At 32.6% G+C, this 14,067-nt stretch overlaps 1 protein-coding gene across 3 annotated transcripts in view; it reads right to left on the bottom strand.

Annotated features, from left to right (window-relative positions):
• Positions 1–14,067, bottom strand: part of GLS (glutaminase) — an 84,138-nt gene that overhangs the window by 32,662 nt on the left and 37,409 nt on the right. For all 3 annotated transcript variants that reach the window (XM_043577328.1, XM_043577331.1, XM_043577329.1), the window contains exons 8-13: positions 10,361–10,393; positions 10,208–10,266; positions 6,961–7,027; positions 6,342–6,392; positions 3,510–3,686; positions 1,393–1,524 (exon numbers count right to left, since the gene is read on the bottom strand). In XM_043577328.1, coding sequence (XP_043433263.1) covers positions 1,393–1,524; positions 3,510–3,686; positions 6,342–6,392; positions 6,961–7,027; positions 10,208–10,266; positions 10,361–10,393 — 519 coding nt within the window. The remainder of the gene's footprint in view (positions 1–1,392; positions 1,525–3,509; positions 3,687–6,341; positions 6,393–6,960; positions 7,028–10,207; positions 10,267–10,360; positions 10,394–14,067) is intronic.

The raw sequence follows: 14,067 nt of genomic DNA, 5'->3' as shown, positions 1-14,067 counted from the left end.
GGACAGCCACATGCAAAAGAATGAAACTAGACCACTTTCTTACACCATACACAAATATCAACTCAAAATGGATTATGGGCCTAAATATGAGACCTGAAACCATAAAAATCCTAGAAGGGATCACAGGCAGTAATTTCTGACATTGGCTGTAGCAACATTTTTCTAGATATGTCTCCTGAGGCAAAGGAAACAAAGCAAAAAAAAAAAGAAAAAAGAAAAAGAAAGAAAAAAAGAAAAGAAAAGAAAAGAAAAGAAAAGAAAAGAAAAGAAAAGAAAAGAAAAAAGTATTGGGACTACATCAAAATAAAGAGCTTCTGTACAGCAAAGGAAACAATCAACCAAACTAAAAAAAACAAACTGTTGAATGGGGGAAGATATTTGCAAATGACCTATCTGATAAAGAATTAGTATCCAAAATATATAAAGAACTGATACAACTCAACACCTAAACAGCAAATAATCATTGAAAAATGGGCAGAAGACATGAAAAGACACTTCTCTAAAGAAGACATGCAGATGATCAACAGACACATGAAAAGATGTTCAACATCACTCATCATCAGGGTAACGCAAATCAAAAATCACAATGAGGTATCACTTCACACTCATCAGAATGGCTGAAATCAAAAACTCAAGAAACAAGTGTTGGTGAGGATATGGAGAAAAAGGAACCTTCACGCACTGTTGGTAGGAATGCAAACTGGTGCAGCCACTATGGAAAACAGTATGGAGTTTCCTTAAGAAGTTAAAAAAAAAAATTTAGAAATAGAACTATCCTATGATTCAGAAATCATACTACCAGCTATTTATGCAAAGAATACGAAAACACTAATTTGAAGGGATATATGGACCCCTACCCTATGTTTATTGAAGCATTATTTACAGTAACCAAACTATGGAAACAGCCCAAGCGTCCATCTACAGATAAAGAAGTGGTGTAGGTAAATACAATGGAATACTACTCAGCCATAAAAAAGAATGAAATCTTGCCATTTGCCACAACATGGGTGGATCTGGAGTATAATGCTAAGCGAAGTAAGCCAATCAGAGAAAGATAAATACCATGTGATTTCACTCATGTGGAATTTAAGAAACAAAACAAAGGGGAGCAGAGAGATAAACCAAAAAGTAGACTCTTAACAACAGAGAACAAACTGGTGGTACCAAAGAGGAGAGGTGGGTGGGGTGATGGGTGAAATAAGTGAAAAGGATTAAGAATCATTTATCATGATGAGCACTGAGTAATGTATAGAAGAACTGAAAGACTATATTGTACACCTGAAACTAACACATCATTGTATGCTAACTATACTAGAATTAAAATTTTAAAAATCAAATCATTGGATGGTTCCACTTATATGATCATTATTTTCATTAAGAAAATATGCTTACATGACAGAAGTGAATTCCCTTAACACTGTTGCCCATCTTGTCCAGAGGAGGAGACCAGCACATCATGCCCATGACATTAGGGACAACTAAAAGAATGCCCCCAGCAACTCCAGATTTTGCAGGAAGACCAACCTGAAAATAATTTGAAAAAAAAAAAGGATATTCTTGTTAACATTTTAAAATAAGGAAAATTATGTCCAACAATAAGGGAATTGGTTTAGAAATTATGGTATACGTATACACAGAATTCTAACATTACAAGTGTTGTAGATAACTATTAACATGTTTATAATACAGTAAATGAGAAAACACTTATAAAACAGTTGAGATGTATTTAAATACAGAAAATATTTGAAAAGATACACTCTTAAGGATTAAGGTAGATTACATCTAAATTGTGGGGCTATGCATGTTCTTATTTTATTCTTTTGGATTGTGTGTGTGTGTGTGTGTATATATATATATAGTATATATTGTATACAATATATTGGATTGTGTATATATATATATATATATATTTTTTTTTTTGAAGTTTATTAGAGAGTGCACACAAGCATGTGGGAGGGGCAGAGAGAGAGAGAGAGAGACAGAGAGAAAGACAAACAGAGAGAGACAGAGAGGGAAAGAGAATCCCAAGCATGCTGATGCAGAACTCAAACCCATGAACCACAAGATCATAACCTGAACCAAAATCAAGAGTTGGATACTTAACTGACTGAGCCACCCAGGCACTACTGGACTAGATTTGCGAATTCTATAATAAACATGTATTAAAGTATGAAAAGTTATTTTCAAAAAATATTTTATGACTAAAAAAACATGAGAAATTGTATCTTCTTAGAAGATTTTCTGTGGTATACTGTCTGAAAATTCTCTGAGGAGATAAGATCACAAGTAATTCAAATTAATCCTCTTCAAAACACTTAAGTTCACATTATGTAACACTTGACAGTAACTGATAAAAAGACAAAATTCGTATCATCAGGGCAGTATTCACTAATGGCTTACTAATATTCATATATTGAATACCTATTGCTAGAAGTAATCTTGCACAATACTAAGGAAAAAAAAAATTAACCTGAATGGGATAAACCAATTTCCCAGCAATACAAGATACAAGGGACAATGATATGGACGTAATAAAGAAAATCTAGACTGAAAAACTGTACAGGATAAATTACCCAGTTCTTTCAACTAAAAATAACAAGAAAGAAAGAGAGGTCAAGGAAGAGAACATACATTTAAAAAGTAATAATAAAAGAAGATATAACCGATCATTAACACATGACCCTTATTTGCATCCCAGGTTAAAAAAACCACAAAACAGTAATTTATAAAACAATCCAGATAATCTGAACACTAAATATTTTGATATTAAAAATGAAAAATTTTTTTTCAAATATAATAATGGTGCTATGTTTGTTCGTTTGTTTTCTAAAAAGTCCTTATCATTTAGAATTACACACACAACTACATGGCAAGAATTGGAAATAAAGATAAACTGGTAAGGTACTAATTGTTGAAGTTGAGTAGTGGGTAACATTAAATGCATCTAGTTTTCTGTTCTAAAATTTTCAATAAAAAAAATTTGTAGGGCATTATATCTTGACGTAAGCAGAATGAGATAAGAAAGTCCATATTTCACAGGTGTACACAAATGTTCAAAAATGCACAAGAGAGCTTTAAGAGTATATTTTTGTTAACTTAATATACTTTAAGTGCTTTAAAATATCTATGATTATAACCAAAGGTGTTAAACATCCCAATTATGCGCTCCTTCTTCTGAACTTAAGGAGCTTTTGAGGTATGTAATCACCATAAGGCTTAGTTATATTAGTAAGAAATAGTAGAGAAAGTCTGTACTAACCTTGCACACTGGAATGCCTTACAAGTAGAAGTAATGAGGTTTTATAAATTAAACTCCAAGTTCTTAAGAATATCGGGTAGCCTGCTTGACTCTATTCCTTAACAAGTCTGTAACAAATTAACCTTAAAAACAAGTCTCTCTCTCAAAAATTAATGTGCAGGTTTAGAACCAAAGTTCAAACTGTATTTTTAAAAGAACTAGTCCAGACTAGTTTCTTGCAGTAGAAAATTAAGATTAAACAATTACTTACATGGAAAGCAAACTGCCCGGAGAAATCATACATGCCACAGGAATGCATCAAACTCAGTGTATTTCGAACTGCTTCAGGGCTCAGGACTCTCTCACCAGTAATTGGACAGAAACCACCATTAGCCAGTGTTGCAGCCATCACACTGGCTGATTCACAAGTTACTTCAATGGAGCATAGCTAGAAGGAAGAAAAAACTGAATTCTGAAAATTTAGGTTGACATTATTTTCTGTACTACAATTGACTTCTAAGAAAATATATTTCATCTGGTAGTTCATACAGATCTGAAATCTTTCCCTCAAGGGGATTATTTTAATATAACTTGATAACATTCCAAAGATTTAAATTTGAACAAATTTCAAGCCCCTTTAAGGTTTATCCTGATTTGCCCAGTTATCGAGTCTTTTATAATGGCAAAACCAGGATAGGAAGAGCCAGCCCCTAAGCATAAAGATCTATAATGGTCCCAAGTGATATTCAAAGTTGCTTAAATATTAATGCTTTCTGTAGGATACACAAACATAATTATTTTTAAATTGAAAGGAAAAGGAGCCGTGATATATTTTTAACACAAAGCAACATACATTAGTATTATGATAGATAGCATTTACATTAGAAATTGCTACTTTAGGAAAAAAAGATGCTAAAATGACTGACATTTTCACTATAACAAAGCTCAGCATTCCTATGTAGTAACATGCAAAAAATTAAGGAATGGAAACCAAGATAGCACTAGCCTGGATACTCTGAGTGCCTAAGTCAAAATACTACCTTTTAAACCACTTATTAATATTTAAATATTTATTTGATATTGACTATGGGTGCTGGACAGAATATACTGAATAAATAAAAGCAAAGTCCAGGCAGAGTATAGTACAGTATTTAAAAATAATCAAAATAATGGAAATAAGTTTACCACAGCAAACCCAAATTTATCCATAAAACAGAAATAATAAATAAGCTCCATTTTACTTTTCATTAACAGCAATCCAAACTAGGGGGCAGGGTGTGTATGGAGAGGTGGGGGAGGAAGTAGATGAGAAAGAAGATGGGAAGGGGGAGCAGGAAGAAAAGGCTGAGTTACCAACTTGTAATCTTTCCTTACTAATTTTTCAAGATTCCACAAGAGACAAAGGGGTTTGGAAAGAGCAAGAAGGAAAACTTATTAGCTACAGTGCATTAGGAAACTGACTGGGAGCCACTTTTTCACTGACTTTCACTTTTGCTTGTTTATATTAAAACCTCTTCCTTATTTCTCCAAAACTACAGAACCTAGTCACTATACTGACCCAGATAGCAAAGACTTATGTAGATGTAATCATGAAATGCTTTCTAAAAGAAGTTAAAATTTAAACTCCAATGATCATTTCCTAACTTACACTTAGTATTAACTGGAATTTTGTTTGTCATAAGATGATATATATACCAAATTTGACAAATCCCAATTTAACAGTACTTTTCTGATACCCTGATCAGATGTTCAATTACATGCAGCCCTTCTCCAAAAAAGTAAGGCTTCTATTCTATGGCTTTCTCTTGATTTTTACCCTGAAGTGCAGAAATTTCATAGTAGATTAGCAGCACCTAGGCTATAACAGCTAAAGTGTATATACCGAAGGAAAACAAACATTAACGTATGGAAGAAATAAAAATAAATGACATTATTATTTGATAGAACACCTTACAGCTTCAAAGGAATTTGACACATATCATTTCATGTTATCTTCAAGATAATGCAGACAGTTAGGTTAAGCATATGCTACACATAATGAAATTAGGTCTAAGTTACTGAAGTTATGTCACATGGCTAAAAAATGGCCAGATTAGACCTTGATTTTATACTGACAGTCTGGATTCTCAATTCACAGTTCCTCACGTTGGAAGGTGACAAACTGTCATCAAAATCTACATTATCAACCCCCCTTACATATTTTTTAACATTACTACAAAATTGAAATTAAAAGCACCTTAAAAAGTAAAGGCAGGCAAAAGTAAGATTAACTAGAAATCAATAATAATTAATTTACTATTTAGCTTGATATTACAGCCCATTGATATTAGCACCGATGGTATTAAATCTGTAGGAATGAACTGAACTGAAAATACAGGGAGAAAAGAGAGTTATCGGGGAAGGATCTCTAAAACTGAGTTCTATAATCACAGCAGATTATGTGAGTGGCCCACTCAGGAATGTGGAGAAACTATACTAAGTTAGAAAAAAAACACCACAGGGGTGCCTGGGTGGCTCAATCGGTTGGGTGGCAGACTTCGACTCAGGTCATGACCTCACAGTTCGTGAGTTTGAGCCCCACATCAGGCTCTGTGCTGACAGTTCAGAGCCTGGAGCCTGCTTCAGATTCTGTGTGTTTCCCTCTCTCTGCTCCTCCTCTCCTCATGCTCTCTCTCGAAAATAAACATTAAAAAACAAACCAAAAAAGCATCATATGACTTTGCAGAAATGAATTAAACCAACTGAGAAACTGCTACTTTAAAATGCTGAATATGAACACTCCAATGAAGAAACAAACAAATCCTCAAAACAAAACTTAAAAGCTAAGAAATCAGCTTAGTTTTTAATAAGGACAAACCAATTTCTGGAATTATATACCATTTTTGATACTTCTTAAAGTAAAAAACATTCCTTATTACATTCTAAGGCCATGATTTTTAGGAGGAAAAAAACATGAGAATGCCTTTCATGAGGACTCTTTTTAGAAGGGGAGTGGTAAATATATTTTATCTTAATCTAGAGCCATGATTTCAGAGACATCTATACTCTGCACAATGTGACACATCCATTTATATACACAACTCATAGAGGTGAAGTAAATTACCTGGAAATAGAAGTCTAATATACCAACCATGTCTGTGCCTTCTGGAAAACACTGAAAAAATAGAAAGGCAATTAAAAACAAGAATATATGCACATAAGTAAGAGACACATAAAGACTAAATTTAAAATGTATACAAATGTCTCGTATTAACTGGTAACAAAATAGCATATAACCTATAAAAAGGCTTACAACCCTTTTTTACATGAAATAATAAAGAACAATAAAGCAAAACTACATTACATACAGATTTCTAGATACTAGTTTAACAATGATAAACTGATTCATAATTCATAAAGCAAGTTACTGGACCACCCACTTAAAATTTAAAAACCAAATGTAATCAATAATAGTTTGGCATCACACTTTCAGAAAAATGGTCTAATCCTTAAGAAAAACTTGCATCAATGTAATTAGTAAAATACCTGAATACTGCCAGATATTAAATTGATTTAATATTAACATTTTGGAACGACTAACTCGAGCATTTTGCAAAAACTTCTAAACATTAAATAGTAATAGACAGTTGCTTAAAACCTATTGTTGAGTTTTTAGCATACATGTTTACATATTTTATTAAATAAAACAATAATTTGAAATAGAAACAAAAAAATTCAAGAACCTTTTTTTCTTTTAGGTAATATCCTATTGCAAAATTTCGATCTCCACTTTCTCTTTCAGACTGAAACCTAGAAGGAAAAAAATTGCTCTATTTACTTATTTTCTATAAAAGTATGATTGTCTTGTAGTGTAACTGTATAGCAAAGTATAGTATAAAGAACACTGACCTAAGAGTCAGGACTGCTGGGTTTCAATCCCAGTTCTGTCAATAGGCTAGCTATGTGGTTTTTGGGGAAGTCATTTAATTGACAATTCTTTCAGTCTTAATTTTCTCAGCTGTGAAAGGACTGAAATGGGTTAGGCCCTTTCTAATCTTCATATTTTGTGAATAAAGAAGCTAATTTTAAAATTACCAAGTATTCCACCATTAAAAAATACACTAAGAAACTGCAGAATCTCCTGGGTCCTCCAAAAGTACAATAATCAATTCCAACTGCAGGAATCCATGGAAATTTCACTAAAGGAAGGACACATGAAATGGGCCTTTCAGCATTTGTTGGATTAACAGATTTCAGGGGGAAGCCTAGGCAGTGGCAAATCCCATGTAGCATGAACAAAGTTATAAAAGTATAGAAGACAGGACTGCACTGAAGAATGGTGTATGTTCTGATATATCTGAGAAATAGGGTTCATGGAGAAGAGTGGAGAACCATCAAACTAACAAAGGAGACTGGGACCACATTATTATCAAGACTGATAAATCTAAAAATGGCTCCTGAATGGCATACCAAATGAAAGCTTGAAGGCTTTCCATCAAATTACCTTGTTGAGACCTACATTTTAGAAGGATAACTCTGACATCAGTCTGGGAAAGGGGAAAAAGAAAGGATGACTTATGTTATTAGGAAACCGAAGTAATAAAAGCCATAGAAAGCCTGAACTTAGTGGTGACAGGAATGGAAGGAGAGCTATGATCAAACATGAGAGCACTTCGGCAAGTCTTTCAACCTAATGGGAAAAAGGGGGAATGGTGAATGAAGTCTGATACAAAAGTCTAGATTTTTAATCCAGTCGACTGAAAGGACAGTGATATCAACTGACGTGGGGATCCATGAAGCAAAGAGTAGTTTGAGAAGAAAGAGAATGAGTTTTAATTTAGACAGATTTAACTTGCGTGCAAGCATCCATAAGGCTGCTGACAAAAGAGGAACTGTGGGTGACAGACACTCTGTGTTATCAATCACAAGGTGTGTGGGGGGGGTGGGGAGAGTCTCTCCTAACTATACATTTTAATGTTTCTATGGTTAGAAAAACAATGTTGGATATGTGGATATGAAAAAGCTCTTGAAAATAAACTTGTCAACTTGCCATACCTTAAAAAAAAACAAACTCAACATGGTGTACATAAAGAACTAACTGCTTAGCAATGATCACAGTGCCTAGCATATAGTTCTGTTCACCAAACACTATCAAGTGGCTATTATCTGCTGGATAACAGGAATACAAAAATGAATTGGAAGACATTTCTACCCATGTCTAAAGTAAGTCAGAGTCTTATGGTGGTGATGAGGCAGTGAGACATAGAGTAAGCTCAATTAAATATGGTAATATAATAGCACAGAAGAGAGGTGAGATGAGATTCATGAAAAACTTCTTAGAAAGATACTTAAGTTGATGAATAAAAGTTGGTAGAGCAGACAACCTGAAAATTTTTGTTTCCTGAAATGTGAAGTACAAAGTATCACCTATTTAGTATTCATGCCAAAACTGTTTCAGCTTTATGTGACCACAAGGAAACAACCAGACCTATTCAAAATGTGGAATATCCACTATAGCCCATGGGCCAGATGTAGCCTGCTGCCTGTTTTTATAAATAAAGTTTCTTGAAACACAACCTCATATTGTCCATGGCTGCATTCCTACTGAAACAGCAGAAATGAGTAGTTGCAACCAGAGTCCATATGGCCCACAAGTCTGAAAAATTTACTATCTGGTCCTTCACAGAGAAAGTTAGTTAATTCCTGCTTTGTAAAACAAGTGGTTGGCACTCTTCAAAGAAAGCCACTTAATAAAATTTTATAAAGCAAAGGTGTAGGGCAGGAAGACTCTTCTATTTTAAAAAAGCAGAAGAGACATAAATGTAATGTGCAAACCTTGATTAATTCCTAGGAAGCAAAGGTCATAAAAGGCTTTTAGGGGGTGGACAGTTGGTACATTTATGTATTAATGACATCTTACGATTAATGTTAGTGATCTTAATGTTAATGTTAATGTGTTGATGGTACTGTGGTTATGTAGGAGAATGTCCTTATCTCAGAATATACATGTTGAGTTATTTATGGGTGAAGTGTTGAGATGTCTACAACTTTATTTCTATCAGTTCAGAGAAAAAAAATGTATATTTACATATGTGTGTGTGTGTGTGTGTGTGTGTGTGTGTGTGTGTGTAGAAATACACATGTTTTAAACAGTTATCTAAAAAAAGAGGTTGAGGGAAAGCCAATGAGACAAAAATATTAATCAGAAAATATAAGTGAAAGATATCCAGATATTCATTGCTTACTCCTTCAACTTTTCTACAGACTGGCAAATTTCAAAATAAAAAACTGGGGTTAAAATCAAGTTAGCCAGGCAGAGAGATTTAGAGAGGTAAGACAGGTATTACAGGCAAAAAGAAAATTGAATAACTCTCAGTAATTTAAGGGAAAGTTGGGTCCCTTCTAACTTTATACCCACAAGAAGTTTATCCAACCTATATAAAGCATTTAAGTGTTCTCTCAGGTAATTCAGAAATAATTCATTTCCCTTTAATGATGAAATTTTAAGTAATTATTTATTCACTGAAGTAAGCCCTAGGACAAAACCAGATTAATTCTAAATACACTATGTATTATAAATGTAGAGAAAGGGGAGAGGTTGGGGGGGGGGGGACAAAACAGCATTTAAAATAGAATTCTATAGGGGTCCCTGGGTGGCTCAGTTGGTTAAGTGTCCGATTTCAGCTCAGGTCATGATCTCGCGGTTCATGAGTTCGAGCTACATGTCGGGCTCTGTGCTGACAGCTCAGAGCCTGGAGCCTGCTTCAGATTCTGCCTCTCTCTCTCTCTCTCTCTCTCTCTCTCTCTCTCTCTCTCTCTCTCTCTCTCTCTCTCTCTCTCTCTCCCCCCCCTCCCTTGCTCATGCTCTGTCCCTCAAAAATCAATAAACATTTTAAAAAAATGTTTAATAGAATTCTATACTCTAGATATTTTTGTTAATTTAAAGAGGACTGGCCCATTATAAAAACCTAAGTCAAAAATTAGACTCACGTTGCATTACTGAATCCAACGTATTCATTGCCAGCCATCTTATTCAAAAACTGCATCACCTATAAACCAGAATTAGAAAGTATCAGTAATTAAAAAACAAGTATTTAAGGAATATAAATAAAGCATGAAAACTGAATTCTACATTGCACTTACATAGTCAAATTTTTCAGCATTATTCACTCCTTGCTGCAAAGAAATGAGATAAATATGTTAATATAGGCATCACTACAGTTTAAGTTTTAACTGAGTATAATTATCAAAATTTCAAACTGCTATCATAATTAATATACTGTACATTAGTACTTTTAAATCTAGGAAATACTTCTAAAATAATTCAATATTTACATAAACTTTTTACATGTTCTTTTATTAATACCAATATGTTGACAATGGGTCTGAATTACAAAGGGAATGCTTTATTTTAAGTATAAGCTTTACCCAACCCAAAGTTACAGAATTTTAGTTACCCCAAATTCCCTTATCTTTCATGACAACACATAATCTGCTAGAACATACGTTATTTAATTTCATATTTTAAAAAAACTTAAAATAAAGTTTCACCCTTAGAAAAGAGTTGAGTATAAATTATGGTTTTCAAGTAAGAACAATCTACTCATATTTTTAAAATAACCTCAAACCAGTATTAGAGTTAGAAAGATGAGTTATGTTGCAAAACTAAACTAATCTTTTATAATTCTATATATGCAAACATCCTGCATACATTTTGCTAGTATAAAGAAAGCTCTACCTTTTGTATCTCATTTGTTTTAACAATATGTGAACTAAAAAATATATATTTCATAGCCTCTAAACAATTAGCTACATTTGAATTTAGCATTATGCCAATTCAGAGCATGGAAGATGTATTGTTTCATCACTTCTATTTCTGACATGTTAGCTACTGCAAATGTCAATAGGAAAAACCTATGTAATGTAGATCAGTTCAAGTAGCCAAATGGTTTCATTTTTACCTCGGCGAAGTTTACAAAGCAGTAAGATGTAGATCTGAAATCAAACGTATTAATTGGTGATATGCACCCAATAGAAACAATACATCTCTAATTTTTAAAACAGGTTTAAAATAATTTGACAACTAAAATTTTAAAACAAAAATTTTAAACTTTACCCTAAAAATTCCAAAACATTACACTTTAAAATTTGATTATGATGGGGAAAACCTGTACCAGAGAATTATTTAACTGAATAAAGCCAGGTTCATTCTCCACTTTACAAGTGGATTAAGATCTGGCTGATAATCTGTGAAACCTTACAGATCAACTTATTTACCAAAGAATGTCAATCACATATACAATCAGTAGCTGAAAAGAACACCACACTATTTCATCAAAATTAGGCATTAACAAAGCTTAAACAAGATAATGATGGATAATTTAGCTACAGCCATATTGTAATCACTATCTATGTATTTTCTCTAAAGTGCCCTTTGACATATTTTAATTTTTCTTTCCTTATAATACACCAGAACTCAAAATGTAGAAATGTAACTCCAAAGCTGTTCAATGAAAAATAATTAAAAGAAGAAATTACCAACTTCATTGAACTGTTGCAGTTGTCAAAATATTCCATAGATCCTAATGCTGTAAAATATGTAACAACATTTAAACCACAAAAACCTTTTTAACCTTAGAAAACGCACAAAAAAAAAAAAAAAACAACTCTTTTGGAAAAGGATGTCAGCATTTGCATTGGGATGTTACATGGATAATTACCATTATACAATTAATCAATGTAAAATAAACAAGTTATACTGAACTTCCATTCTCTGACCTAAACTGTGCCCTACAGAACAAATACAAATTTTCTTTATTAAGCTGTCATGTTTAATAAAAAGAAAAAAAACCTGTTTCAACTCTAGACTATGGTCACAAGCTTGACCTACTTTGTAGCTTACTAAATTAAAGCATAATTAAAATTGTTTTGCTTCTAAGCTATTTTTTAAAAAACTGATATTTACCATTGTCAATCACATAACCTTTTGGATAAACTACTCGAAATGTTCTAGGCGGATTATATAAAAACACACAAAATAAACTAACTGATTTTGTTGACCCAAGAAAGTCTTTCCCCAAAATTTCCCCATTTAAATGTAAAAGCACTTGTTTAATGTTTGTTCTTACTATCTACACTGAAAATAGTATTTTACTTAAGTCAACAAAATATATTTGCCCCCGTATCTCTTGGAAAGATTTCATGTACCCCAGGAATATATGGGATCTAATAATCATTATAAAATGTCAAGTTATTTTAATTTCAAAAAAATAACAGTAGAAAGTTTATTTGTAAAAATGTTAGAAAAAATACACATACACATACAAAATAGAGTAAACCCCCTAAAAGCAAATATACAAACTGTAAAAATAAAATCCATCATCATCTAGTAGTGGGGTACAGAGAAGTGGAGGACAAGATACTATGAAAATTAGAAGCCAGGAATGGGTACATAGGGGCTAGTTACACTATGTTTATTTTGAGTATGTTTGAAATTTTTCATAAAAAGTTAAAGAAAAAATGTTTATTTATTAATAATGTCCCATGTTAATTTACAAAACTTATTTTAGAATATTCTTTTCTCTTTGAAATAGTAATTGATTTTTAATTAGTTCATGTATAAGTGGATATTTTCTATTGCTAGAATAAAGAGATTCTCTTCCTATTTAAAATTTTTACAGAGGTAGGAGTTGAGAAATCTTGCTGACAACAGATGAGTAGATAGAAATAGGAAAGGTTTTGTTACAGCGATATCACTCAATTCTTTTACATATCTATATTACATGTAAAAGTCACACAGCAATCCATCCTTAAAATTTACACTTAATGTTCTTATTAACTAACAACTTGATTAGATCCTCTGTCCATTTTGTTGAAACCAAAGACCTGGAAACAATCTATATACAAGAGGGCTGTTCCCACTCATTACAATGATTCATGTCCTCAATAACACTGACTCCAATATTTCAAAATGTTCTCTTTCACTGGTGCCCAAGAGGTTTTTAGAAGCTGAAAGTGTACCACAGTAAAAATTGGTACAAATGAGAAGTATGCCTTCTTTTGAAAAATGGGAGGAAATATGGACCAAAGGCAGACTAATTTTAAGAAACACATATATGAAAACTGGAATTTGGAAACTGGTCTTAAAATTATCAATGTCCCTTTATCTCTTGGACAAAACTTCCCATAACCAGGAATAGGTTTATCCCACTTTTAAATCACTATACAACCAATATTATTTTTGTTATTTTAATTGTAGAACAAGCTACAATGCTATATAGGTAAGTACAGCAGGAAAACTTAAAAATTGGAGAAAATATATTTACCAAATGATTTACCAAATCCGTTCACCAAATGATTTTTTTTTTTTTTCCAGTGAGAAAAAGTGTTTTTATTAAAGCAAGGGGACAGGACCTATGGACAGAAAGAACTATACTGTGATTGTGAGGAGTGATTGATTATTTACTTTTAAGTTGGGGAAGTAGAGATAAGGAAGTTTCTAAAGTATTTTTCATATGTTAAAGACGACTTCCAGGATCGTGGAGATCAAATGACTTCTAAAAAGCAAACTATAAGGTTTGTCTGAAAAGGGTAGTTAAGTAATCAGATCCTGAGATTAGAAAATTCTAGGAGTTAATTCTTCTGTAAACATATCTAACTTAAAGAATTTTCATTTCATTGAAGAGAACTTTATGAATGAAAATGTGATAAATAGGCACTGACTTTTTAACACTGGCTATTAAAAGAATTAATATAATTATATTGGAGTTTTTATAACCGGTTTTTACAATATACTCCCGAACTATGTATATTATACATTAAAACACAGGTGAAAACATTACTGTTAATAG

This window comes from Prionailurus bengalensis, chromosome C1 (assembly GCF_016509475.1).
Source record: "Prionailurus bengalensis isolate Pbe53 chromosome C1, Fcat_Pben_1.1_paternal_pri, whole genome shotgun sequence".
Lineage (NCBI taxonomy): Eukaryota > Metazoa > Chordata > Mammalia > Carnivora > Felidae > Prionailurus > Prionailurus bengalensis.
This window is presented reverse-complemented; position numbering and strand designations above follow the sequence as displayed.